This window comes from Puma concolor, chromosome D2, assembly GCF_028749965.1.
Source record: "Puma concolor isolate L17-30 chromosome D2, mPumCon1.1.hap2, whole genome shotgun sequence".
NCBI classification, from domain to species: Eukaryota; Metazoa; Chordata; class Mammalia; order Carnivora; family Felidae; genus Puma; species Puma concolor.
Genome location: NC_141677.1, coordinates 8,594,332 through 8,619,249, shown reverse-complemented (window position 1 = coordinate 8,619,249; position 24,918 = coordinate 8,594,332). Strand labels below are relative to the sequence as shown.

At 43.3% G+C, this 24,918-nt stretch overlaps 1 protein-coding gene across 1 annotated transcript in view; it reads left to right on the top strand.

Moving 5' to 3' along the window:
• Positions 1–21,294: 21,294 nt before the first annotated feature.
• The window catches only part of LIPA (lipase A, lysosomal acid type), a 34,913-nt gene continuing 31,289 nt past the window's right edge, over positions 21,295–24,918 (top strand). Inside the window, exons 1-2 of the mRNA XM_086679551.1 lie at positions 21,295–21,452; positions 24,555–24,666. Of these exons, the coding sequence (XP_086535677.1) occupies positions 24,556–24,666 (111 nt within the window). The 5' untranslated portion in view covers positions 21,295–21,452; position 24,555. The remainder of the gene's footprint in view (positions 21,453–24,554; positions 24,667–24,918) is intronic.

Here is a 24,918-nt window from a genome sequence, read left to right as displayed (position 1 = left end):
GACCTGTCGGCACCATCTTTTGAGTTGGCAAACTTTCCTAATGTTTAACACTAGCCCTTGCATATAATGAATGCTCAATATGTGCCAATTGACTCAGTGAACACTTTTTAAAATGCAAGAGAAATTAAAATAATTCAAGTTCAAATCCTCAGCAACAAAAGTATTCTTTCTGTAGCTCTTGGTTATAAAGTTTAAGGTTACTTACACCTTATTAAAAATGCTTTTTCACAGAGGCACCTGGGTGGCTCAGTCAGTTAAGTGTCTGACTTTGGCTCAGGTCATGATCTTGTGGTTCGTGAGTTCGAGCCCCATGTCGGGCTCTGTGCTGACACCTCAGAGCCTAGAGCCTACTTCCTGTTCTGTCTCCCTCTCTCTCTCCCTCTTCCCCCTCCCGTTTGTGCTCTGTCTCTCTCAAAAACAAATAAACATTAAAAAAAATTAAAATAAATCTGTGCTCATCAAGTGATTTGTGGTGAATCATAACTTTCTTTCCATGTTTGTTTATTTCCTTTGGAGGGTTGAAGGACAGAAATAACTCCTACCATGGTGACCAGAAAGAATCTCAGGGATTGGGTTGTTTTCCCGAACATAAAACTAACCAAGGATCCGAGAATATTAAACTTGATATCTCTAGTTATTTGGTAGCAATCCATTCAAAGATCTCTTATACAGTCTCTCACAAAATAGAACAGTGCACGGGTAAAGTCCAACACCGAGATCACAACCTCCTATTGCTTTTATGGTCTTTCTTTCTAAAGTTGGAAGAATATTTGGACACATGTCAGGTTGGAACAAAAACAATGATCCTTGCATGTAAAAAGCTTAATAAGTTTTTGTCAAGGTTTGAGAGTTCAGAGGAAAATCACACCTGGGACAAGTATGGAGAAGTGGAGGAAAGCAGGTTATGAAACTGGAGTCTCAGACAGAAGAATTACTCCTAATTCAGTGCCCCTGAATAAACTTGTAGGAAGAAGGTGACCATTGGTGACCATGCCCATGAATTGCCACAGCTGGTCTCAGTTTCAGTACCCTCACTCTTGCTAGCAGACAGGACTTAGATTCAGAGCTTCAAACTTTATTTTTTTATTTATTAGAAAATATTTTTAACATTTATTTATTTTTGAGAGACAGAGCGAGACAGAGCATGAGTGGGGGAGGGGCAGAGAGAGGTGAGTACACAGAATCCAAAGCAGGCTCACAACTGTGCTGACAGCTCAGAGCCTGACGTGGGGCTCGAATCCGCAAACCTGGTCATGACCTGATCCGAAGTCGGACGCTCAACCGACTGAGCCACCCAGGAGCCCCTGGAGCTTCAAACTTTAGATCGGCTTCCATCTACCCATCAGCGACCTTTCCCACCTTTGATTCTGAGAGAAAACAAGCTGAATTGGACCTCCCTCTTATGGTATGAATTGTTTCTGACGACCTGATCAGGAAAGTTTCTTTGGGGCTTGTCCAAACAATAGCATCATGGGCCAGAATAGGGCCTATTACTTGTCCCTTCCTTCAATTGTGTGAGGGAGAACTCCTGGAATGGTGGATTTTCAAGCTGTTCACGGCTTGTGTCAAGGCAGAAAATTGGAACAAGATCACCAACCTTGTGGCGAGACTAAGTCTGTGCCATCTAGCACTGGGGACCAGGCTACACCATCACATATCCATGGATTACTGCTGGATCTAATAGGCTTGCTTTTCACTCTGGACACTTGGGCAAGGGAGTCTTAGAGGTGGCGGAGGACAATTAGGTGGAGGAGAAGGGAAAGTGAAAGCCAGATTGGTCCCGATATCCTGACAGTGATCTCGCTTGGGAAGAACAGTTCCAGCAAGAAATGAGATAAGAATTTGTAAAGACCTGTAGGAGTCTCTTGCCTTAGCTGCCAACGGTGACGGGTCAGCCTTCTTCTGTAAAGTGCAAATGTTCTTGGACTTGTCGCTGTCCCCCCGAAAGAGATGGTCATTGGGAAGAGAAGACACACTGGACAAGAGCCCCCTAGAATTTGTAGTGAAGTGTGAGTCAAGGCTTTGGAATTGTTTTCATGAAATTTACCAGAGTAATATGGAAAATATTTTTGATATACAAGTGAATTTCTGAATTGGAATCTTATAAAGTGTGCTTCTCAAACACTCATCGTATGAGTCACCTGAGAATCTTGTGGGTATACAGATGAATCAGTAGGTCTGGGGTGGGGTCTCAGATTCTGCATTTCTAACACTCCCAGGGGATGTCAACGTTCTGCCCTTGGGACTGCACTTTGTATGTAACAATGTCATAAAGGTTGGGACAGGCTGGTAATACCAGCAAAATGGAGATAGGAGAAAATCAAGGTGCACTTGGAAAAGGTGGGACTCAGACAGGAAGAAAAGAACTGAGATGCTGCCACGCTTCCATCATCATGGTGCCAGATAGGGGCCTTAGACTCCTGCAGATGGGACCAGGACAGAGAGCCTGTAGCGGATGCTGAATGGGGAATGGAGGGACCGAAAGAACTGCTGTGAACAGAGTGCAGACCAAGACCGAGGCCACCGAGGAAAGGGCCACCAGAGACCCAGTCCCATTTAATTCACACCTTGTGGCCTGCATGGTGGTATGCATGAATTTTTGTTTTGAAGAGCTCCTCCAGTGGTGTGTGCTAAATGAGAGCTCATGACGGAATGCCTGCCCGTGGAGGATACCGAGGGCCTACAAGTCCTCGGCACAGTTGTGTGAAAAAAAACAATCTCTTCTTTCTGTGATTTCATCTGATTCTAGCTTGGAGGGGCCACAGCAGGGATGGGGGTAAGTGATAGGAGGAGCAGGAGAAGGGGAAAGAGCAGAGCACCGCCCCCTTCCTGAGGCTGGGTTCCATCTCCAGGCAGGTCTGAGATGAAGGAGTGGGGGATTGACATTGGAATTGGACTGGTCGGTCGTGGCAAGGGTCAGCCCAGCGGACTTTTGAGGGACGGGGAGGTGGATTTCAAACACAGCCCCTTGGAGCGCAGTAATGTGATTCCCCCTGTCCCCTCCCAGGCTCGGCCCATCAGACATGAACTAGTACCAATGCACAGGTTTGAACAAGGACAACTAAGAACAGACTGGAAAAGGTGAAGGGTGGGGAAGGCAGAGGCCTTTTCTCTGCACTGCAGGGTGGCTGAACTTGAACCCAACCCTGGAGCTCCAACGGATTTATTCCTTTGCAGTGGAGAGCCAGCTTTCTCCCTGCACTCACTGAAGCCTTAAAGTCCCGAGGGCTTTAATTTTCTGGAAGCGGTAAGTTCTGACTCACACAGGAAGGGATGGGTTGCAGGAAGGGGTGGAGGGTAAGGAGAGATTCTAGAACACAAATAAGGAGCAAGCCAGCAGATGTAAAGGTGCAGAACATCTTTTAAAGCTAATGTTGCGTCTGCTGGTTCCATCTGTAGTTGCTTCCTGAATTGTGTGTAGATCTGTGCTCTCTAGAAAAGTGCACATGAATTCTGCAACACCTGCAAAGACATGATCTTATGCAGTATCATTGTGAGTTTGGCCCTGGATCCTAGAACTGGCTGGAATTTCGAATTGGCTCTGCCTTCCATGCTGCCAGGGTTCGTAATGTAACCAGGATCCTGTGGGAGAACCTGGCACGACTGGCCACTGGGCCCACTGTGGCCTTTCCTGGGGCTCAGCCGGCCCCTTTCTCTTCTCCTGAAGGTCCCAGGGATTTGGCCTAGTCCTTGCCTTCTCTAGAAGATTCCTTCTCTGTATTGAAATGAATGGTACAGACTAAAAGCCTAATGCTTACTCTTTCTCTAATAGCTCTCCTGAGGTGTTTTTTTTTTAATTTGCCTTGTTTTATAACCACAAATCACTTTTTAAATGATAATATATTTTTTGTTTATTTTTTAATATTTTTGAGAGAGAGAGAGAGAGAGAGAGAGAGAGAGAGAATCTCAAGCAGACTCCACACTCAGCATGGAACCCCACGTGGGGCTTGATCTCGCAACCCTGGGATCATGACCTGAGCCAAAATCAAAAGTCAGACACCCAACCAAGTGAGCCATCCAGGCACCCCTAAATTACAATATATTATAGAGCTCCAACAGAAATTTGTGGATTATAACGTGATGGGATAGAAGACCCTTAGACAAATAGGTGAAAGACATAAGCACAATTTTGTTGTTTCAAAATACTGTGTGAGTGTATAATAGAATGACCACCAACTCCTCAATCATAACCAATATTAAAATAAGACAATAAAAACATTTTCTTTTAAGATTTTTTTGTTTTTCTTTTTTAATTTTCTTTTTTCTTTTTTAAAATTTACATCCAAATTAGTTAGCATATAGTGCAACAATGATTTCAGGAGTAGATTCCTTAGTGCCCTTTACCCATTTAGCCCATCCCCCCTCCCACAACCCCTCCCGTAACCTTCAGTTTGTCCTCCATATTTATGTCTTGTCCCCCTCCCTGTTTTTATATTATTTTTGTTTCCCTTCCCTTATGTTCATCTGTTTTGTGTCTTAAATTGCTCATATGAGTGAAGTTATATGATTTTTGTCTTTCTCTGACTAATTCACTTAGTACAATACCCTCCAGTTCCATCCACGTAGTTGCAAATGGCAAGATTTCATTCTTTTTGATTGCCGAGTAATACTGCATTGTGTGTGTGTGTGTGTGTGTGTGTGTGTGTGTGTATGTATATCTATCTATCTATCTATCTATCTATCTATCTATCTATCTATCTATCTATACACATACCACATCTTCTTTATCCATTCATCCATCGATGGATATTTGGGCTCTTTCCATACTTTGGCTATTGTTGATAGTGGTGCTATAAACATGGGGGTGCATGTGTCCCTTCGAAACAGCACACCTGTATCCCATGGAGAAATGCCTAGTTGTGCAATTGCTGGGCTGTAGGATAGTTCCATTTTTAGTTTTTTGAGGAACCTCCATACTGTTTTCCAGAGTGGCTGGACCAGCTTGCATTCCCACCAACAATGAAAAACAGATCCTCTTTCTCCGCATCCTCGCTAACATCCGTTGTTGCCTGAGTTGTTAATGTGAGCCATTCTTACAGGAGTAAGATGGTATCTCATTGTGGTTTTGATTTGCATTTCCCTTATGATGAGTGATGTTGAGCATTTTTCATGTGTCGATTGGCCATCTGGATGTCTTCTTTGGAGAAATGTCTATTCATATCTTTTGCCCATGTCTTCACTGGATTATTTGTTTTTTGGGTGTTGAGTTTGATAAATTCTTTATAGACGTTGGAAACTAACCCTTTATCTGATGTCATTTGCAAATATCTTCTCCCATTCTGTCAGTTGCCTTTTAGTTTTGCTGATTGTTTCCTTTGCTATGCAGAAGCTTTTTATTTTGATGAGGTCCCAGTTGTTCATTTTTGCTTTTGTTTCCCTTGCCTCCAGAGACGTGTTGAGTAAGAAGTTGCTGTGGCCAAGATCAGAGAGGTTTTTGCCTGCTTTCTCTGCGAGGATTTTGATGGCTTCCTGTCTTACATTGAGGTCTTTCATCCATTTTGAGTTTATTTTTGTGTGTAGTGTAAGAAAGTGGTCCAGGTTCATTCTTCTGCATGTTGCTCTTCAGTTTTCCCAGCACCACTTGCTGAAGAGACTGTCTTTATTTCATTGGGTATTCTTTCCTGCTTTGTCAAAGATGAGTTGGCCATACGTTTGTGGGTCCATTTCTGGGTTCTCTATTCTGTCCCATTGATCTGAGTGTCTGTTCTTGTGCCAGTACCATACTGTCTTGATGGTTACAGCTTTGTAGTATAGCTTGAAGTCTGGGATTGTGATGCCTCCTGCTTTGGTTTTCTTTTTCAAGATCACTTTGACTATTTGGGGTCTTTTCTGGTTCCATACAAATTTTAGGATTATTTGTTCTAGTTCTGTGAAGAATGCTGGTGTTATTTTGATAGGGATTGCATTGAATATGTAGATTGCTTTGGGTAGTATCGACATTTTAACAATATTTGTTCTTCCTATCCAGGAGCATGGAATCTTTTTCCATTTTTTTGTGTCTTCAATTTCTTTCATAAGTTTTCTATAGTTTTCAGTGTATAGATTTTTCACCTCTTTGGTTAGATTTATTCCTACGTATTTTATGGTTTTTTTGTGCAACTGTAAATGGGATCGATTCCTTGATTTCTCTTTGTGTTGCTTCATTGTTGGTGTATAGGAATGCAACTGATTTCCGTGTGTTGATTTTATATCCTGAAACTTTGCTGAATTCATGAATCAACTCTAGCAGTTTTTTGGTGGAATCTTTTGGGTTTTCCATATAGAGTATCATGTCATCTATGAAGAGGGAAAGTTTGACTTCCTCCTGGGCGATTTGGATGCCTTTTATTTCTTTGTGTTGTCTGATTGCAGAGGCTAAGACTTCCAATACTATGTTGAATAACAGTGGTGAGAGTGGACATCCCTGTCTTGTTCCTGACCTTAGGGGAAAAGCTCTCAGTTTTTCCCCATTGAGGATGATATTACCGTTGGGTCTTTCTTATATGGCTTTTATGATCTTGAGGTATGCTCCTTCTATCCCTACTTTCTTGAGGGTTTTTTATCAAGAAAGGATGCTGTATTTTGTCAAATGCTTTCTCTGCATCTATTGAGAGGATCATATGGTTCATGTCCTTTCTTTTATTGGTGTGATGAATCATGTTAATTGTTTTGCGAATATTGAACCAGCCCTGCATCCCAGGTATAAATCCCACTTGGTCGTGGTGAATAATTTTTTTTTAATGTATCGTTGGATCCGGTTGGCTAATATCTTGTTGAGGATTTTTGCATCCATGTTCATCAGGGAAATTGGTCTATAGTTCTCCTTTTTAGTGGGGTCTCTGTCTGGTTTTGGAATCAAGGTAATGCTGACTTCATAGAAAGAGTTTGGAAGTTTTCCTTCCATTTCTATTTTTTGGAACACCTTGAAGAGAATAGGTGCTAACTCTTCCTTAAATGTTTGGTAGAATTCCCCCGGAAATGCATCTGGCCCTGGACTCTTGTTTTTTGGCAGATTTTTGATTACTAATTCGAGTTCCTTACTGGTTATGGGTCTGTTAAAATTTTCTATTTCTTCCTGTTTCAGTTTTGGTAGTGTATATGTTTCTAGGAATTTGTCTATTTCCTCCAGATTGCCCACTTTATTGGCATATAATTGCTCATAATAGTCTCTTATTGTTTTTATTTGTGCTGTGTTGGTTGTGATCTCTCCTCTTTCATTCTTGATTTTATTTATTTGGGTCCTTTCCTTTTTCTTTTTGATCAAACTGGTTAGTGGTTTATCAATTTTGTTAATTCTGTCAAAGAACCAACTTCTGGTTTCATTGATCTGTTCTGGTTTTTATTTTTGTTTCAATAGCATTAACTTCTGCTCTAATCTTTATTATTTCCTGTCTTCTGCTATTTTTGGGTTTTATTTGTTGTTCTTTTTCCAGCTCCTTAAGGCGTAAGGTTAGGTTGTGTATCTGAGATCTTTCTTCCTTCTTTAGGAAGGCCTGGATTGCTATATACTTTCCTCTTATGACTGCCTTTTCTGCATCCCAGAGGTTTTGGGTTGTGGTGTTATCCTTTTCATTGACTTCCATATACTTTTTCTTTTCTTTAAAAAATATTTTTTTTTAATGTTTATTTATTAGTGAGTGAGAGAGAGACAGACAGACAGAGTGTGAGCAGGGGAGGGGCAGAGACAGAGGGAGACACAGAATCCGAAGCAGGCTCCCGGCTCTGAGCTGTCAGCATAGAGACTGATGTGGGGCTCGAACTCACAAACCGTGAGATCATGGCCTGAGCCAAAGTCGGACGCTTAACCAACTGAGCCACCCAGGCACCCTGACTTCCATATACTTTTTAATTTCCTCTTTAACTTCTTGGTTAGCCCATTCATTCTTTAGTAGGATGTTCTTCAGTCTCCAAGTATTTGTTACCTTTCCAAATTTTTTCTTGTGGTTGATTTCGAGTCTCACATTGTTGTGGTCTGAAAATATGCATGGTATGATCTCGATCTTTTTGTACTTACTTAGGGCTGATTTGTGTCCCAGTATATGGTCTATTCTGGAGAACGTTCCATGTGCCCTGGAGAAGAATGTATATTCTGCTGCTTTAGGATGAAATGTTCTGAATATATCTGTTAAGTCCATGTGGTCCAGTGTATCATTCAAAGCCATTGTTTCCTTGTTGATTTTTTTATTAGATGATCTGTCCATTGTTGTGAGTGGGGTGTTGAAGTCTCCTACTGTTATGGTATTACTATCAGTGAGTTTATGTTTGTGATTAATTGATTTATATATGTGGGTGTTCTCACATTTGGTGCATAAATGTTTACGATTGTTAGGTCTTCTTGGTGGATAGACCCCTTGATTATGATATAATGCCCTTCTGCATCTCTTGATACAGTCTTTATTTTAAAGTCTAGATTGTCTGATATAAGTAAGGCTACTCTGGCTTTCTTTGGCGACCATTATCATGATAGATGGTTCTCCATCCCCTTACTTTCAATCTGAAGGTGGCTTTAGGTCTAAAGTGGGTCTCTTGTAAACAGCATATAGATAGATCTTGTTTCCTTACCCGTTCTGTTACCCTATGTCTTTTGATTGGAGCATTGAGTCCATTGATGTTTAGAGTAGGCACTGAAAGATATGAATTTATTGCCATTATGTTGCGTGTAGAGTTGGAGTTTCTGGTGGTGTTCTCTGGTCCTTTCTAATCTTTGTTGCTTTTGGTATTTATTTATTTATTTCTATACACACACACACACACACACACACATATATATATATATATAATTTTTTTTTTTTTCATCTTGTCTCTCCTCAGATAGTCCCCCTTAAAATTTCTTGCAGGGCTGGGTTAGTGGTCACAAACTCCTTTCATTTTTGTTTGTCTGGGAAACTTTTTATCTCTCCTTCTATTTTGAATGACAGCCTTGCTGGATAAAGAATTCTTGGCTGCATATTTTTCTGATTCAGCACACTGTATATATCCTTCCACTCCTTTCTGGCCTGCCAAGTTTCTGTGGATAGGTCTGCTGCAAACGTGATCTGTCTTCCCTTGTCGGTTAGGGACTTTTTTTTCCCTTGCTGCTTTCATGATTCTCTCCTTGCCTGAGTATTTTGTGAATTTGACTATGATATGCCTTGTTGATGGTAGGCTTTTGTTGAATCTAATGGGGGTCCTCTGTGCTTCCTGGATTTTAATATCTGTGTCTTTCCACAGGTTAGGAAAGTTTTCTGCTATGATTTGCTCACATAACCCTTCTACCCCTATTTCTCTCTCTTCCTCTTCTGGGACCCCTATGATTCTGATGTTGTTTCCTTTTATTTATTTATTTTTTTTATTTTATTATTTTTTTTTTTTAAATTTTTTTTTTTTCAACGTTTATTTATTTTGGGACAGAGAGAGACAGAGCATGAATGGGGGAGGGGCAGAGAGAGAGGGAGACACAGAATCGGAAACAGGCTCCAGGCTCCGAGCCATCAGCCCAGAGCCCGACGCGGGGCTCGAACTCACGGACCGCGAGATCGTGACCTGGCTGAAGTCGGACGCTTAACCGACTGCGCCACCCAGGCGCCCCTGATGTTGTTTCCTTTTAATGAGTCACTGATTTCTCTAATTCTTAAATCATGAATTCTTAAATTATTTCTAAGTTAATTCTAAATTAATTCTTAAATTAATTCTAATTCTTAAATTAAGAATTCTTAAATCTAAATCTTAAATCATAAGTTTGTCCTCTCTATCGCTGATTCTCTGTTCTTCCTCGTCCATCCTTGCCGCCGCTGCATCCATCCATGATTGCAGCTCAGTTATAGCATTTTTAATTTCATTCTGGCTATTTTTTACTTCTTTTATCTCTGCGGAAAGGAACTCTAATCTATTTTTGACTCCAGCTAGTATTCTTATTTTCGTGATTCTAAAATTTTTTTTTCAACGTTTTTTATTTATTTTTGGGACAGAGAGAGACAGAGCATGAACAGGGGAGGGGCAGAGAGAGAGGGAGACACAGAATCGGAAACAGGCTCCAGGCTCTGAGCCATCAGCCCAGAGCCTGACGCGGGGCTCGAACTCACGGACCGCGAGATCGTGACCTGGCTGAAGTCGGACACTTAACCGACTGCGCCACCCAGGCGCCCCGTTATTCTCGTGATTCTAAATTCTGGTTCAGACATGTTGCTTTTATCTGTGTTAGTTAAATCTCTGGCTGTCGTTTCTTCATGCTTTTTCTTTTGGGGTGAATTCCTTCATTTTGCCATTTTGAAGGGAGAAAAGGAATTAATGAGGTAGAAAAATTTAAATAAAAAAATTAAAATTAAAAAAATATTGAAATTAAAAAATTAAACACACATAGCAATCGAATAAATGATGCTAGATCTTAGGTGTGTTTGGTCTGGGTGTTGAAAGTGGTTTGACAGATTAGAGAAAAAAAGTGGCGGAAAAGAAAAAAAAGAAAATTGTTTGAGAATTTGAAAAAATGAATACACTGAAGTAGACTACAATGAGATGATGGAAGTAAAATAGAATTTGAAAAAATATACACAAAAGTAAAGAATATAGTAGCAAAAAATTAAAGAAAAATATTTTTAATAAAAATTAAAAATAAAAATGATTTTTTTCTATATTCAAGAAAAAAAGAAATGAAAAAGAGAAAAAAGAAAAAAGGAAATCATTTGAAAATATGAAAATGTGAATACACTGTAGTTGACTAAAATAAACTGATGGAAGTAAAATAGAATTTGAAAAAATTTACATAAAAGCAAAAAGTATAGTAAAAAAATTAAAGAAAAATATTTTTAATAGAATTTGAAAGTAAAAATTAAATTTTTCTTTCTGCTATCAAGAAAAAGAAAAGAAATAAAAAAGAAAAAGAAAAAAAAGGAAATCGTTTGAAAATTTGAGAAGGTGAATACACTGAAGGAGACTAAAATAAAATGATGGAAGTAAAAGAATTTGAAAAAATTTACACAAAATTAAAAAATATAGTAATAAAAATTAAAGAAAAATATTTTTAATAAAAATTAAAAATAAAAATGAAATTTTCTCTTTCTGTATTCAAGAAAAAGAAGTGTAAAAGAGAAAAAAAAAGAAAGAAAATTGAATACATGGACCTGCTAAGAGATTGAAGTAGGACTGAAATTATTTTGTTTTCCCCTAGAAGTCAGACTCTGAAGGGCTTTATAGTCCATAAACTAAGCCGGTGGTGAGACTTGTGTTCAAGGAGGGAGGTTGGCCCAGGTGGGCGGGGCTCAGTGTAACCACTCCGCCCTCCACTAGATGGCGCTGCTCGCCTTCTGGGGTGGAGTGTTGCGGTGCTCTTGGGTGCGTATGCGCATGCGCGGCAGAAGTGCAAATGGCATCAGCCATCTACCCAGTCTGTTCTCCCTCTTCAGCCCTAGGCCACGACCCGCTTTCTCACTGTCCGTGACCAGGCCAGGGGCAGCACTTCTCTCCCGAGTTCTGTCTCAGATGTGGCTGTTTTCCCAGCCCCTTACTTCTGAAGGACCGCGGCTTTGACCCATTCCGCCCTCTGCGGGAGGGTATCACCCAGCAATGGCTGAATGAGCAATGGCCGAGTGTCGGCCGCACCCAGGAACGCTTGCCCGACCCTGCTGCTGCCGGCGCCCGAGACTGCGGCCGGGTGCCGGCCCCCCCCAGAAAAAGTTCACGAGATGGTGTAGCAGGTGTTTTTCAGGGATTATGGAAACTCACAACACGCATCTGGCACCAGGCTTCACCCTTAACGAGGGTGCTTGTTCCAGCCCCAGCGAATGTGGCCGTTTTCTGGGGTCTGCCGGGACCAGGGGGCTTCAACCGTCTCCACCAAGCGTCCTTCCAGCAGTGGAACCGCTTTTCCCCGTGTGGCCCGAGAACCTCCCGGACCCCACTCTGCCCCTGGGGATTCGCCCTTCCCATCAGAGCACAGCCAGGTAGGGAGCTGCGGAGTTGCAGCCTTCGCGTTCCCCTTGTTTACAGTCTTAATGGAATTGAAACCCTCTCCTTTCTCCTTTTTCCCTTTTTAGTTTAGTCCCTGCGGCTGTTTCCAATTTTCCACTTCTCTCCAGCTGCTTTTGAGGAGGGGTGCTTTTCCCCCATTCTCCCTCCCTCCCCAGCCTCATCCTCTCTCAGCCCACAAAAGCGATTCCCTAACTTCCGCGGCTTCTCGCTCCCCAAATTCACTTCTCCGCGCCGCATACCTGCTGAATTCTGTGGTTCAGGTTGTGCAGATTGTTGTGTGAATCCTCCAATCAGTTTTCTAGGTGTGTAGGATGGGTTAGTGTTGGTCTGCCTGTGTTTCATGGATGCGAGACGCACAAAAAACTTCCATGTTGTTCCACCATCTTGGCTCCTCCCCTGAAAACATTTTCAAATCAGTTAAAGCCTAAGTTCTCACAAGGATTTATGAGGTCATGCACGGTGGCCTCCCCACGTCCTTACTTCCTCCTCTGCCTCATTGGCCCCCTGGATGGAACATGCTTGGGGCAGTCAGGCCTCTGCACCTGCCAGGTCTCCGCCTGGAATGCCCCCAACCCCACCCCAATGTCTACAGGGCTAGCTCACCCATTTCCTTTAGGGCTTGGCTCTCTTGTCCCTTCTCTGTGATGAAGTAAACAAAAAAAAAAGTTTCAAACAGAGAGGGAGGCAAACAATAAGAGACTCTTAAATACAGAGAACAAACTGAGAGTTGATGGGGGGTGGGGGAGAGGGGGAAATGGGGGATGGGCCTTGAGGAGGGCGCTTGTTGGGATGAGCACTGGGTGTTGTATGTAAGTGATGAATCAAGGGAATCTACCCCCAAAACCAAGAGCACACTATACACACTGTATATTAGCCAACTCGACAATAAATTATATTAAATAAAAAGACCTGCTGGTGGCTAAACTACTAAGAAGGAATGGAAAATTGTAATAGAAACCACAAACTTAGAGTCCCCAGATTCGTAAAAGTGATAAACCGCCAGGCTACACCCTGATGTGTATCACAGCTCAAATTTTTCTGACACCAGTTTGCTTCAACTCACACATGGTTTTTAGCAGCTTTATTGAGATGTAATTCACAGACCGTAACATTCACCCCTTTCAAGTGCACAGTTCAGTGGTTTGGCATAGAGTCACTAAATGGTATGGGGTAAAACAGTCCCACTATCTGATTTGTTGAATTCCAGAGCAGTTTCGTCATCCCCCAAAGAAATCCCGTACCCATGAGCCCTCACTGCCCATATCCTCCTTGCCTTTGCGCCTGCCAGCTGGGAATCTACTTTCTCTTTCTATAAATGGAATTAGACAATATGTGTAACTGTGAACGGCTTCTTCCACTTAGCATGTTTTCAAGGTTTGTCCACACTGTAGATGGATATATTACTCGATATCTGTCTATTGTATGGATACATCCCATTTTTATCTACCCATTCGTCCGTTGAAGGACATTTAGGTCATTGCTACTTTTTGGCTACTCTTGTAACTAAACCAAGCGAGAGCTGTCCAGCCGATGAGCAGCTAGCTAATGGAAAAACTGACACAGCACTTTGGTGGTGAAGCAAGATAGGCTCCTGGTGTGGCTCCAGCGAGGAGAACGGGGAGCTAATGCTCGAAGCTCTGAACTCCCGGAAGGCTAACAAACAGGTGATTTTAAAGGGTGAAAGTTCAGGGTAAGGGTCTCGGTTTTGGATCATGCTGACTGATGAGAGGTTAGGTCAGCTGTAATATTTTCTTTCTCTGGTCATCTTGTTCCTTTGGGTGTGATTGTAGTGAGGGGGTCGTCCTGCTTCAGGGCCCTGGACCTGCAAAACATTCTTGGTCGACTGCACCAGTGATGTCATCTGTGGGCACAAGGGCCGAAGTGCTACATCCTGTGACTCTTACTAACCTGCAAACTGCTATTATGCTTTTCTCGCAAACTGCACATTGTGTTAACTTCAGGCGGAACAGCAGTCCACAGATTCTTGGGGAGGCAACTTTATATTATTTCCTGAGGCAATTTTACACGGTTCTTTAACTGTAACTAAGGCTGCATGACTCTGGCCAGAGGCAACACTGTAAACTTGTATTTTCCCTAAGTTTACTTTTAGACAGGACACTAGAAATAAATCGTACTTAAATCTCAGAGATATGTCCAGAAAAATCAGATGACCTGATTAAGTCAAAATAAATTAGAACTAACACACACTCTCACACACACACAATCCCCAAAAGTTAGGGTATAAAATGTTATATATAAAGTATTTCATTCTGGGAAAATATAATCATGTATGCAGGAAATAGATCTGGAGAGATAGATAGTAAATGTTACCAACGTTTTTCTCTTAGTGAGATTATTGTAGATTTTTGTTTGTTTTACTTATTCTCATTTTCTGTTTTTTGCTTCAATTAACTTGGGTTACTTGTGGAATTACAAGAATAGTACTTATGTAATAGAAAGACAGAAATAACAACTGATAACGAATGATTACTTACTATTTTCCAGACAAAGTTTAAACACTTCCTATGTATTTTAAAATATAAGACATGGGAATGTATAACTCCTTTAAAAATTCTTAAGAGCCCTAGTAGATGAGGACTCTGATAATCCCCCATTTTACAGCCGAAGAAATTGAGGCAAGGAAAGGCCCCAGAAACAGCTGAAAAGTGAACAAAAATTACTAAAAGATGCACGGTGTCCACCAAGTTACTAAAGCATGAGAAAAATATCAGTTACTCAAAATATTGGTTTTGACCAGTGTTTTATTTTAACAATTTGTTGTTGACAGACTCATCTGGAACTGGTGTATCTAGGGTGAGATAAGGAGCATGTGAAGTGGAGAAACAGATTTTCTTGAGAAGGGATTGCTTGAACCAAATCTTCGAAGATGGCTAGATGCTCACCAAGTTGGCAGGCTGGAGGTACAGGATATGGGACCGGCGAAGGCATATCATAGATGAGATATAGAAGATATAAGGTTTTTTACATTTTTTTAAGAGAAGCCAGAGTGATAGATTTTTATGCAAGCTCTTTTGATTTTTCATTGGCATCCACTAATTCAAATTTCTAGAACATTCTATGTTCTATACCAGCTATGTTGGCAGATGAAATATATCTGCAGGCTTTTGGATCTGTCTGGACTAGGCATCATGCCAAGTTACTGAGGCACCGAAGGCTTGGACTCATTCATTTTAGTGCCCTCAGCTGGGGATGGTCTTTAGTAGGTATCTACAAATGTCACTAATTGGAATCAAAGGCAGTTGTGTGCTGGGAATCAATGGCTCCTTGTACATTCGTTTCCAGAAATTCTTCTGGTGCTGGAATGTGCCACTGCCAGCCACCATTTGCTTTTTGTGCTGGAACTAACTGGAAAGCCCAAATGAGGAAAAGGAAGGGGCAGAGCTCGATTCTGCCCTCTCAGGTCAAAGCCTGGGGTGTCCTGGATTCCTAAACTCCATCGATTCTCCATGACAGCTCCTTCCCCTCACCCCAAACCTACTTCATTTGGTAGTATCCATTGCCTACCAAGAAGCATCTTCTCAGAGACAGAACAAAACAAGATATGTTTAAACGCCCTCCTTTTGGGATGTGGGACAGTCACTAGAATTTATTGAGCACAGAGAAGTGGAGTCCCCTGGAACCTTCAGCCCTGAAACTTGTGTAGGGATAAAAGGTGGAGAAAACAGGGCCAAAGGCCTGTGAGACCCTAAGGCCCTAAGCACCGGATGGGACAGGACCTCCCTGTGTGAGTCCCAAATGTAGAACCAGTTTTCTGGGGGAACTTCTGCCACCTATTGTCCATGAAGGGAGAGACACCATTCTGAGTTCTAAGGGCCGAAGACTCAGCCTATCTTTCTCCATATGGTGCCTAAACTCTTGACCACAGGCTAGGACTGTTGGGTCTTCCTGCTCTGAGGTTCCAGTTCCCCACCTCCTCGCCTCCTGCACTCTACTCTGAGGGAAGGGGCAGGTGTTGTCTACTTCTGAATCCTGGACGCCCAGGAGGGCACCTGGCCTTCAGAAAGACAACGAGAACGGGTTACTGTTAAGTGCTAAGTGGTTAATGAGTCAAGAAGTTAGTTTCTGTAAACTGTTTAGTATCTGGCACATAGCAAGAGCTCAGTGAATTGACGCTATTCAGCTTTTTAAACAGGTCCAGTTGAGGTACAACTGATGAAGGTTAGGCTGCACACATTTAAAGTGTACATTTTGATGAGTTTTGACATATGTGCATGGCTGTGAAACCCTCACCACAATCAAAATAATAAATACATTCCCTCTAAAAGTTTGCTTGTGCCCTTTTGGAATCCAACCTCTTCTCTTCTCCAAAAGATACTCCCCTGTCAAGCAACCAGTAATAGTCTTTCTGTCACTGTGGATTAATTCACATTTTCTAGAATTTTCTACAAAGGAAATCATACAGTGTGTACTGTTTTTGTCTTCTTTCCCTCAACATAATTATTTTAAGAGCCATACATGTTGCTATGTGTATCAATATTTCATTATTTTTTAATGTTTATTTATTTTGAGAGAGAGAGAGAGAGAGAGGGAGGGAGGGAGAGAGAGAGAATGAGCAGGGGAGGGGCAGAGAGAGACGGAGAGAGAGAGAATCCCAAGCAGGCCCCGAGCTGTTAGCACAGAGCCTGACTCGTGCTTGAACTCATGATATGTGAGATCATGACCTGAGCCAAAACCAAGAGTTGGATGCTACTTCTCATCCATGTCTACACTTTTTAATTTTAGCCATTCTGGTGGGTAGAATAGTGGTGTCTCATCATGACTATAATTTGCATTTCCCTGATGACTAATGATGGTGAGCATATTTTCACGTGTTTATTTGCCATCTACGTATCTACTTTGGTGGCATGTCCAAACCTTTTGCCCATTTTTGACTGGGTTTTTAGTCCTGTTACTAAATTGTAACAAGTATACCTTATCATTTTTATAAAGTCTTAAAAACAGTGTATTGAGGTGTAATTCATGTACCACACAAGTCACTCTTTGAAATGTACAATTAAATGACTTTCAGTTTATCCACAGAGTTGTGCAACGAACACCACAATTAATTTTAGAACCCTTTCATCACAGCAAAAAGAAAGCCACAACCTTTAGCCATCAACCCACATTCTCCCAATCCCTGCCCCCACCAGCCCGAGGCAACCACTAATCTGCTTCCTGTTGGGATAGACTTGCCGATTCTGGACATTTCATGTAAATGGAGTTATTTTCCCTTTTTGGTGCGTGTGACTGGCTTTTATCCCTCAGCATGTGTACAGGGTTCATCCATGTCATAGCATGCATTAGACATTCATTTTTTTTTTATTATGCAATAATATTCCAGCGTAGAGATAGATCACATTTACCCATTCATCAGCTGGTAGGCATTGCGCTGTCTCTACCTTTTGGCTGCTCTGAGGGATACTTCTATGAACATTTGTGGACGGTTTTTACGTGAGCACGAGTTTGCATTTCCCTCGGGTGTATACACGGGATGGGAATTGCTAGGTCATATGGCAACCGTACGTTTATTGAGCCTTTTGAAGAACTACAGGCTGTTTTCTGAGGCAGCCGTCCATCTTCTATCCCAGCCTGCTTTGTGTTCTCCACATCCTCTTCCACGTGTATTATTATCTTTCTTTCTTTCTTTAAGTTTCTTTTAAGGTTATTTGTATTTATCTTGAGAGAGAGAGTGAGCATGAGCAGGAGAGGGCCTGAGAGAGAGGGGGAGAGAGAATCCCAAGCAGCTCCACACTGTCAGCAAGAAGTCTGATGTGGGGCTCGATCCCACGAATCGCGAGATCATGACCTGAGTTGAAATCCAGAGGTGGTCACTTAACCAACTGAGCCACCCAGGTACCCCTCTGTCTTTTTTATTATAGTCATCCTAGTGGATATGAAGCAGAATCTCACTGCAGTTATAAAGTATTTTTTGAAATAGAAAAAGTTTTTTATTTTGAAGAAGTCCAATTTGTTAATTTTTTTTTCCTTCATGGGTTGTGCTTTTTATGTTCTGTTTAAGAAATCCTTTTGGCAAACCCAATATTTTCTCTGATCTCCCCATAAATTTCAAATTTATGGCGATGGTTCATTTTGAGTTAATTTTTTAAAAGTTTATTTATGTTGAGAAAGAGAGAGAGAGCATGAGCAGGAGGGGCAGAGAGAGGGAGAGAGAGAGAATCCCAAGCAGGCTCTGCACTGCCAGCATAGCCCAAGTGGAGCTCAAACTCACGAACTGTCATATCGTGACCTGAGCCAAAACCAAAAGTCAGACGTTTAACCAACGGAGCCACCCAGGTGCCCCCAGTTAATTTTTGTGTACGCGGTGAGGTAAGGGTGGAGGTTAACTGCTGTGTGTGGAGCCATCCAGTTGTTCCCACACCATTTGCCAAAAGATGATTCCTTCCCCACCGTACTGTCTTGTGAAAATCAACCGAGGGTCTCTTTCAGGACTCTTACTTTTAAGCAGGCTTACTTAGGGATAATTTTGCCCCATGCTGAGGCAATAATATCCTTCTGAGTCTACTGCCAAGGGTCTTTTATATTATGAGGTTTTTCCCTTCTGGTCCGGTATCGCCTAAACTAGTCTCAATCCTTTGTAAACTTGGGGGATTTTCCCATTTGTTCCTCTCAGGTGTCTTTTTCCCTGGTCTAGTGTAGTTTCTTCACATACAGACTCTGGGTAATACTCAGCCCAGGACTTGAGAGGAACCCTTGGTAGATTACTGGAGCGCGCGCGCTCTCTCTCTCTCTCTCACTCACACACACACACACACACACACACACACACACACACACACACACACACACCACCTTGCACCTGCTGTCTTCTGTAAAGCTTTCTCTTTATACTAAATGTATGGGTCATCTGCCAGTCACTGTGGCTTACAATGGCCCAAAGCAGAAAGTGGGGAAAATCCTCCCTTACTTGGATGAAGGGGCTTCGTGGTTGGATATTTGTTTGTTTCTTTGTTTGTTTGTTTATGGATGAAAAACCTGGACTTAATTTGCCTGGGCTGCGTCTTGGACCGCTTACCCTCTCTACCTTGTGACTTGAGGCAATATATTGAACCTTTCTAACCCTCCATTTACCCACTTGTAAAATGGGGTTATGGAGGTAGTTTTGGCGGTTGAAGGAGATACTCTGCGTAAAGGGCTTAGCACAACGTCTGACACACAGAAATATTGCTAAATGTGATGCTTATTCTTCAGTGCTCAAGTGTGGGCCAGTCATCTCTCTCTCGACTCGGTTTCACATCCAACACGATTCTCCAACCTCACTGTCTTCTCGGTTTTTTCTAAAAAAGTTTATTTATTTATTTTGAGAGAGACAGAGTGCAAGCGGAGGAGGGGGAGCAGAGGAGGGAGAGAGGATCTGGAGCAGGCTCTATGTTGACAGCATAGAGCACGATACGGGTCTCGAACTCGTGAACCGTGAGACCATGACCTGAGGTGAAATGAGACGCTTACCCGACTGAGCCACCCAGGTGCCCTCTTCTCAGCTTTCGTATCTTCTGAGTCTCTATGTTATTTTTTGTTATTTATGCTTCCTCTCTGGGAGACCTCATACAGCCTCGGGGCTTTAAACACCATTATAAGCAGATTATTCCCACGTTAAATCTCCAGCCTGGAACTTGACTTTGAACACTGGATGTGTACATGCCAGTGCTGATCTTTGCCAGTTTGTCTCTGGAACCGTTCTCCGTCCGTCCTCTGCTCTGTGTCTTGGAGGGTGAGGGGTCTGATCCCTGCAGCCTGCATTTCTTAGGGTCCTCGGTCAGCCAGCGTCAGGTTGCATTTGAGCCTAAGGAGGGACTGGTGGGAGACCGGAGGGCGGGAGCCAGGGAAAGCCACAGGATGTGTGGTTCTCCTCTCTCGGCCTTGGAAGTGTCTCTGGCAGAGACTACTGCTCCACGCAGGAACCTCCGGTCTCTGGCGACACTGTCTTCCCCCGATAATGCCTCAGCCTTGCCTGCTGTCGCTGGTCTCTGCGGGGCTTGTGCAAACCCTGTTTGGCTTCTTGGAAATTCCACCACCTGTGTAACCATTTCTTCTGTTTGGGATCCCTAGAGTGAGTTCAGGTTGTCGGCAGAGCCTTGGCGGAGAGAATTCTCTAATGAGTGTCTCAAAATCAACACATCTAGAACAAACACTTGATTTTCCTCCCAAGCTGCTCTTCTCGGTGCTCACTCCATTTGAATTCATGGTACTTTCTCCATTTGAATCTGAGTATTTTTCTCTACCTCCACTGCTCCCACTGCCCCAGTCCAAGCCATCATTAACTCTCGCTTGGACTATTGCAGTAGCCTTCCAGTTTGTCTCCCTGTTTCCACAGTTGACCCTAGCCGACAGAGTGGTCTTTCTAAACTACAAACCAGAGTATGTTGCCTTTCTTTGGAAAACCTTCCACTGGCTTCTTCTCTAAAATTGTCCTGCAGGGCACCCAGCTACTTCCAAGACTTCGTGTTCTACCACTCTCTACTACCACATTTGTTCTTCCTAGAACCCATCAGGATATTCTGCCTCGGGGCCTTTGCACGTGCTATTCTCTCACCCCAGAATGGTCTTTCTCCAATATCCACATGGTTCTTAGTCACCTTCCTGTTTGTGTTCAGTGGTCACTTCATCAGAGTCCTTTTCTGATTACCTTACATATAACATAGCATCTTCCTTTATTGTCTCTTTACTGTTTTATTGTTCTTTGTAGAACTTTCTAGTACTTTATATTATATATTTCAACGTTTTTTTATTTATTTATTTATTTATTTTTTTTTTATTTATTTTTGGGACAGAGAGAGACAGAGCATGAACGGGGGACGGGCAGAGAGAGAGGGAGACACAGAATCGGAAACAGGCTCCAGGCTCCGAGCCATCAGCCCAGAGCCTGACGCGGGGCTCGAACTCACGGACCGCGAGATCGTGACCTGGCTGAAGTCGGACGCTTAACCGACTGCGCCACCCAGGCGCCCCTATATTATATATTTATTTATGGTGTGTCTCTTTCCGTTGGAATGTAAGCAGGAGAACAGGGACCTTATTTGGTTGGCGGCTACACTGCAGTGTCTTAATGGTTGGCAGTTTAGAAATAAAAATAAAATGTACAGGAAGATTGCTTTGCATCAGACACATTGCTTAGCGCTTTATACTGAACATATTTCTTTTCACGTAGAGAGCCCATAGCCTTATGGCAGGTGCAGAGGGTGCCAACCCTGCAGGAGCTCCTTTGGCAGGGCGCAGGCAGCCTCCGCTGCCTGATGATGTCCCTGGGCTACTGCTGGGTCTGGGAGGCGGAGCCTCCGCCCCGCTGGGGCCCGCCCACAGCGCATGCTCTGCGGGGGCCGGGCCGCTCGGAAGCACAGGGCAGGGCGGGGTCTCTGCGCACTTCCCGAAGGCCCGCGGCTCCGATTGGCTGTGCACAAAGCTTAAGCCGGGGAGAGGGGGGGAGCGCCTGCCCTCGCGTCTGGCCCTCCAGGTGCCCGGCTCCGCGTGCGGGCACTGCGGCTCTGGACAGCTGCAGGGGAGGATCAGTGCAGGTGAGTGGGGCTCTGGCTGCGCCGCCAGGTGAGGTGCGGCAGCCCCTGTCTCCATGTGCGCCGCCGCCCCCCCCCCCCCCCCCCCGCCGTGAGCCTCTGCAGGCTGGCGGGACCCCCTGCGCTTGGCGCCTGGAGCATCCCGCCTGGAGCACCTTGTCTGGAGCATCTGCGGGCGCCCCTTCTACGGGCGGCGCGGTCCAGGTTTCAGGGTGGGGGGTCCCCCTGAAGTTGCCCGCCCTTCTCCAGGAGCCCTTCGATTTCCTGGACGGGAGCGGCCGCCGATCAGCGAAGCCGTCCGGAGCCCGCGGACTGCGGTGACAATCGGGACTCCTGATTCCCAGCTACCCCCTTTCCCCTGGTCAAGCTTCCCTCTAAACGCGTTGCCACTTTGCTTCCGGTACAGAACCTAGGTGCAATCTCAGCCTCTCTCGAAAGAAGATTTAACGGTACCCCCCAGATTTGCTCAGAGTAGTTCACACAGCTCAGCAGCGCTGCCGGCGGTGTCTGGCGCGTAGCGCAAGTTTAAATGGGAACCGAAATTATTGGTGGTGGTGGTGTCATTATTAGAAAGCAAAATGGAAGGCTGCTTTGCGGTTTTTCTTTTCTCCAGCCACTGAACTTTTGGACCACTCCCTATCCCGTATTCCAATCTGAACTGTGCATCCAATATTTGCCTGGAATCTCTTCAGGCCCTAGGGGTTCAAAGTTGAGTCAGACGCCCGCTTTGCACATGGGCTGGGGTGAAATGAGGGCCAGCCGAGCACATACTTGGATTGTTACAATGTAGAAAGACCCGAGATAAAAGTTGCTAAGAAAACCCAGGAAAGCACACAGAATCCAGCCTGGATGGGGGCTTTTTCTCCATTTAAGCTTCTCAATCATCAGCCCTCCGGGAATCCCTTGACTCCTAGGTTGAGAAGCTTGCTAAATGTTGTGTCGGAAGGAAAAATTACCTGGGTGATAGATCCTGTCGCCCTCCTGGAGCCTCTCTGTGGACAGCTGGCCCAGGTTCTGTAGGGCAGGACTGAGTGCAAACAGTCTGCTGCCAGATGATTCTTTGTTTTAAATTGTGGGCACAACTTTTCCGTTTCCTTTTCAATCTACACCCCATTCCCTAGTAAAAATGGACTTTGGGGAGGTTGAATTTATGGCTCCGGACGAGGCAGCCCTTCCCAACCACCACAAAGAAGTCTACACTTGTGAGTAAAGGCCAGTGAGTTTGCTTTTGCGGTGCAGATTCAAGGTAACATGCCTTCCTTTGTAGATGTTCAGGGTTGGCTGCTGGTTGGATACTAAGTGCAGTGCTTGCTTTGGCAGAATTCACTATTTGTAATCTCCTGAGAACCAATGCCCTAAGATTTGTGGATTACTCAGTTAAGCACAAGTCTCAAAAACAGCCGTATTATTGACATACAATAACAAGACTTTTTTAAGTGAACAATTTAGGAATTTTGACATATGCATACACCTGCGAAACCATCGGTAAATTCAGTATAGTGAACCTGTCCATCACCCTTCTCTTGCATACCCCTTTGCAGTCTTTTCCTCCTTTCCCTTTTCTTCTCAGGCAGCCAGCCCTAGATCTGCTTGTAGAGTTTTCTATAAATAGACTCAGATGTATTTATTCTTGTGTTTTGGTCTTGCTTTCATTCACCGTAATTAGTTTCAGATTCATCCGTGTTACTGTGTGTTTATTCCTTTTTATTGCTGAGTAGTATGTATATATCATGTTCATGTCCTATCCACAACCATTCACCCATTTTGGACATTTGCGCTTTTCCAGTTTTTGTTTATTACACACAAAGCTGTTTTAAACATTTTTATACAAGTCTTTGAATAGGTATACATGCATGCATCTTTTTTTTTTTTTTTTTAAGTGACTATATTTTTTAAAATGTAGGATGCCTAGGCTGTAGTTCCTGCTTTGCTTCTAATCATCCAGGTTCCTTGGGGAGACTCACTTTACTTTGCCTTTAACATCCATCCCCGAGGTCTTTGCTGTGCTGTGATTTTGTACCATCCCTGGCAGAAGCTAGATCATCTTTGTTGGTGGTCTGGAGGGTCTCAGAAGGAGAAAGGGATGTTCTTCTATCCTGTTTCTCTTGCAGGCTTCCTTTCATTTCAGCTTTTTCCTTGGATGACCTATTTGTTTTATTTATTTTTTTTTAATTTATTATTATTTTTTAACTGAAGTATGGTTGACACAATGGGCCATTCATTTCAGGTGTACAACATAGTGTTTCAACATCTTTGTGTGTTATGTTATGCTCACCGTAAATGTAGCTACCGTCTGTCACCATGTAACTCTATTCCAGTACCCTTGAGGACATTCCCTACCCTGTACGTTTCATCCGTGTAATGTATTCATTCCATAACTGGAAGCCCGTATCTCCCTCTCCGCTTCACCCGTTTTGCCGGACCTCCCACCTGACAGCCACTCTGTATTTATGTAGGTCTCTGTATTTATGGGTTTGTTTCTGCTTTTTTGTTTGTTTATTCATTTGTTTTTTAGACTGCACTTATACGTGGAATCATGTGGTTTTTGTCTTTCTCAATCTGGCTTATTTCACTTAGCAGAACATTTGGGTGACAAATTCGAATCCTGATGTGTAATTTTGGGCAAGAACGGAAGTAAGTAGACAGTGGGAGGCAAAAGCACTAATACTGCACTTAAAAATGAGACCTTAGAAATGTTAAATCATTATTAGAAGGGAAAAGGTGGGAGGTTAACCAGTTCTGAAATTTTGTGGCTCTTCCCTTTTTTTCCAGCCTATTATCCTCTAAGTCCTCTTCTCTGTTATTTCTCTGGAAAAATTTGTTGAACCTTGTGGTGAGAGGGTGAGTGGGTGTGCTGGGCTCCAAAGGTCACATGGTAACCTTGTGGAGGATGGCAGGTAGAGAGGTTTCTTAGTAAAAAAAATAATAATTCCTCACTTTTTTCTGTTTCCAGATAGGGCCGGAGTCCTTTGTCTCATGTTTGCCCCTGAACCTGACTTTGACTTGCCCCTAAGCCTGGTTCAGAACTTTTTATGGGAGCATTAATCTACCGGCATAATTTGTGCAGTGAAATTCAGACAAATAACAATAGACTACTTTATACAGAATGAAAATGCAGCTCCTGGGGTTGGTGTTCTGTTTGGTCCTTGGGACCTTGCAGTGTGAGGCGTTCAAAGGGAAGCTGGCAGCTGTGGATCCCGAAACAAATATGAATGTGGTAAGTTTCTCAAAATCTCAAAGATGCTTCAACATTTTTTTAAAAGTTTTATTTATTTATTTTGAGAGAGACAGAGACAGCATGAGTAGGAGAGGGGCAGAGAGAGACGGGGAGAGAGAATCGTGAGCAGGCTCCACACTGTCAGCGCAGAGCCCGACGCAGGGCTCAAACTCAGGAAACTGTGAGATCGTGACCTGTGCGGAAACCAAGAGTCCGACACTTAACTGACTGAGACACCCAGGCGCCCCTGAA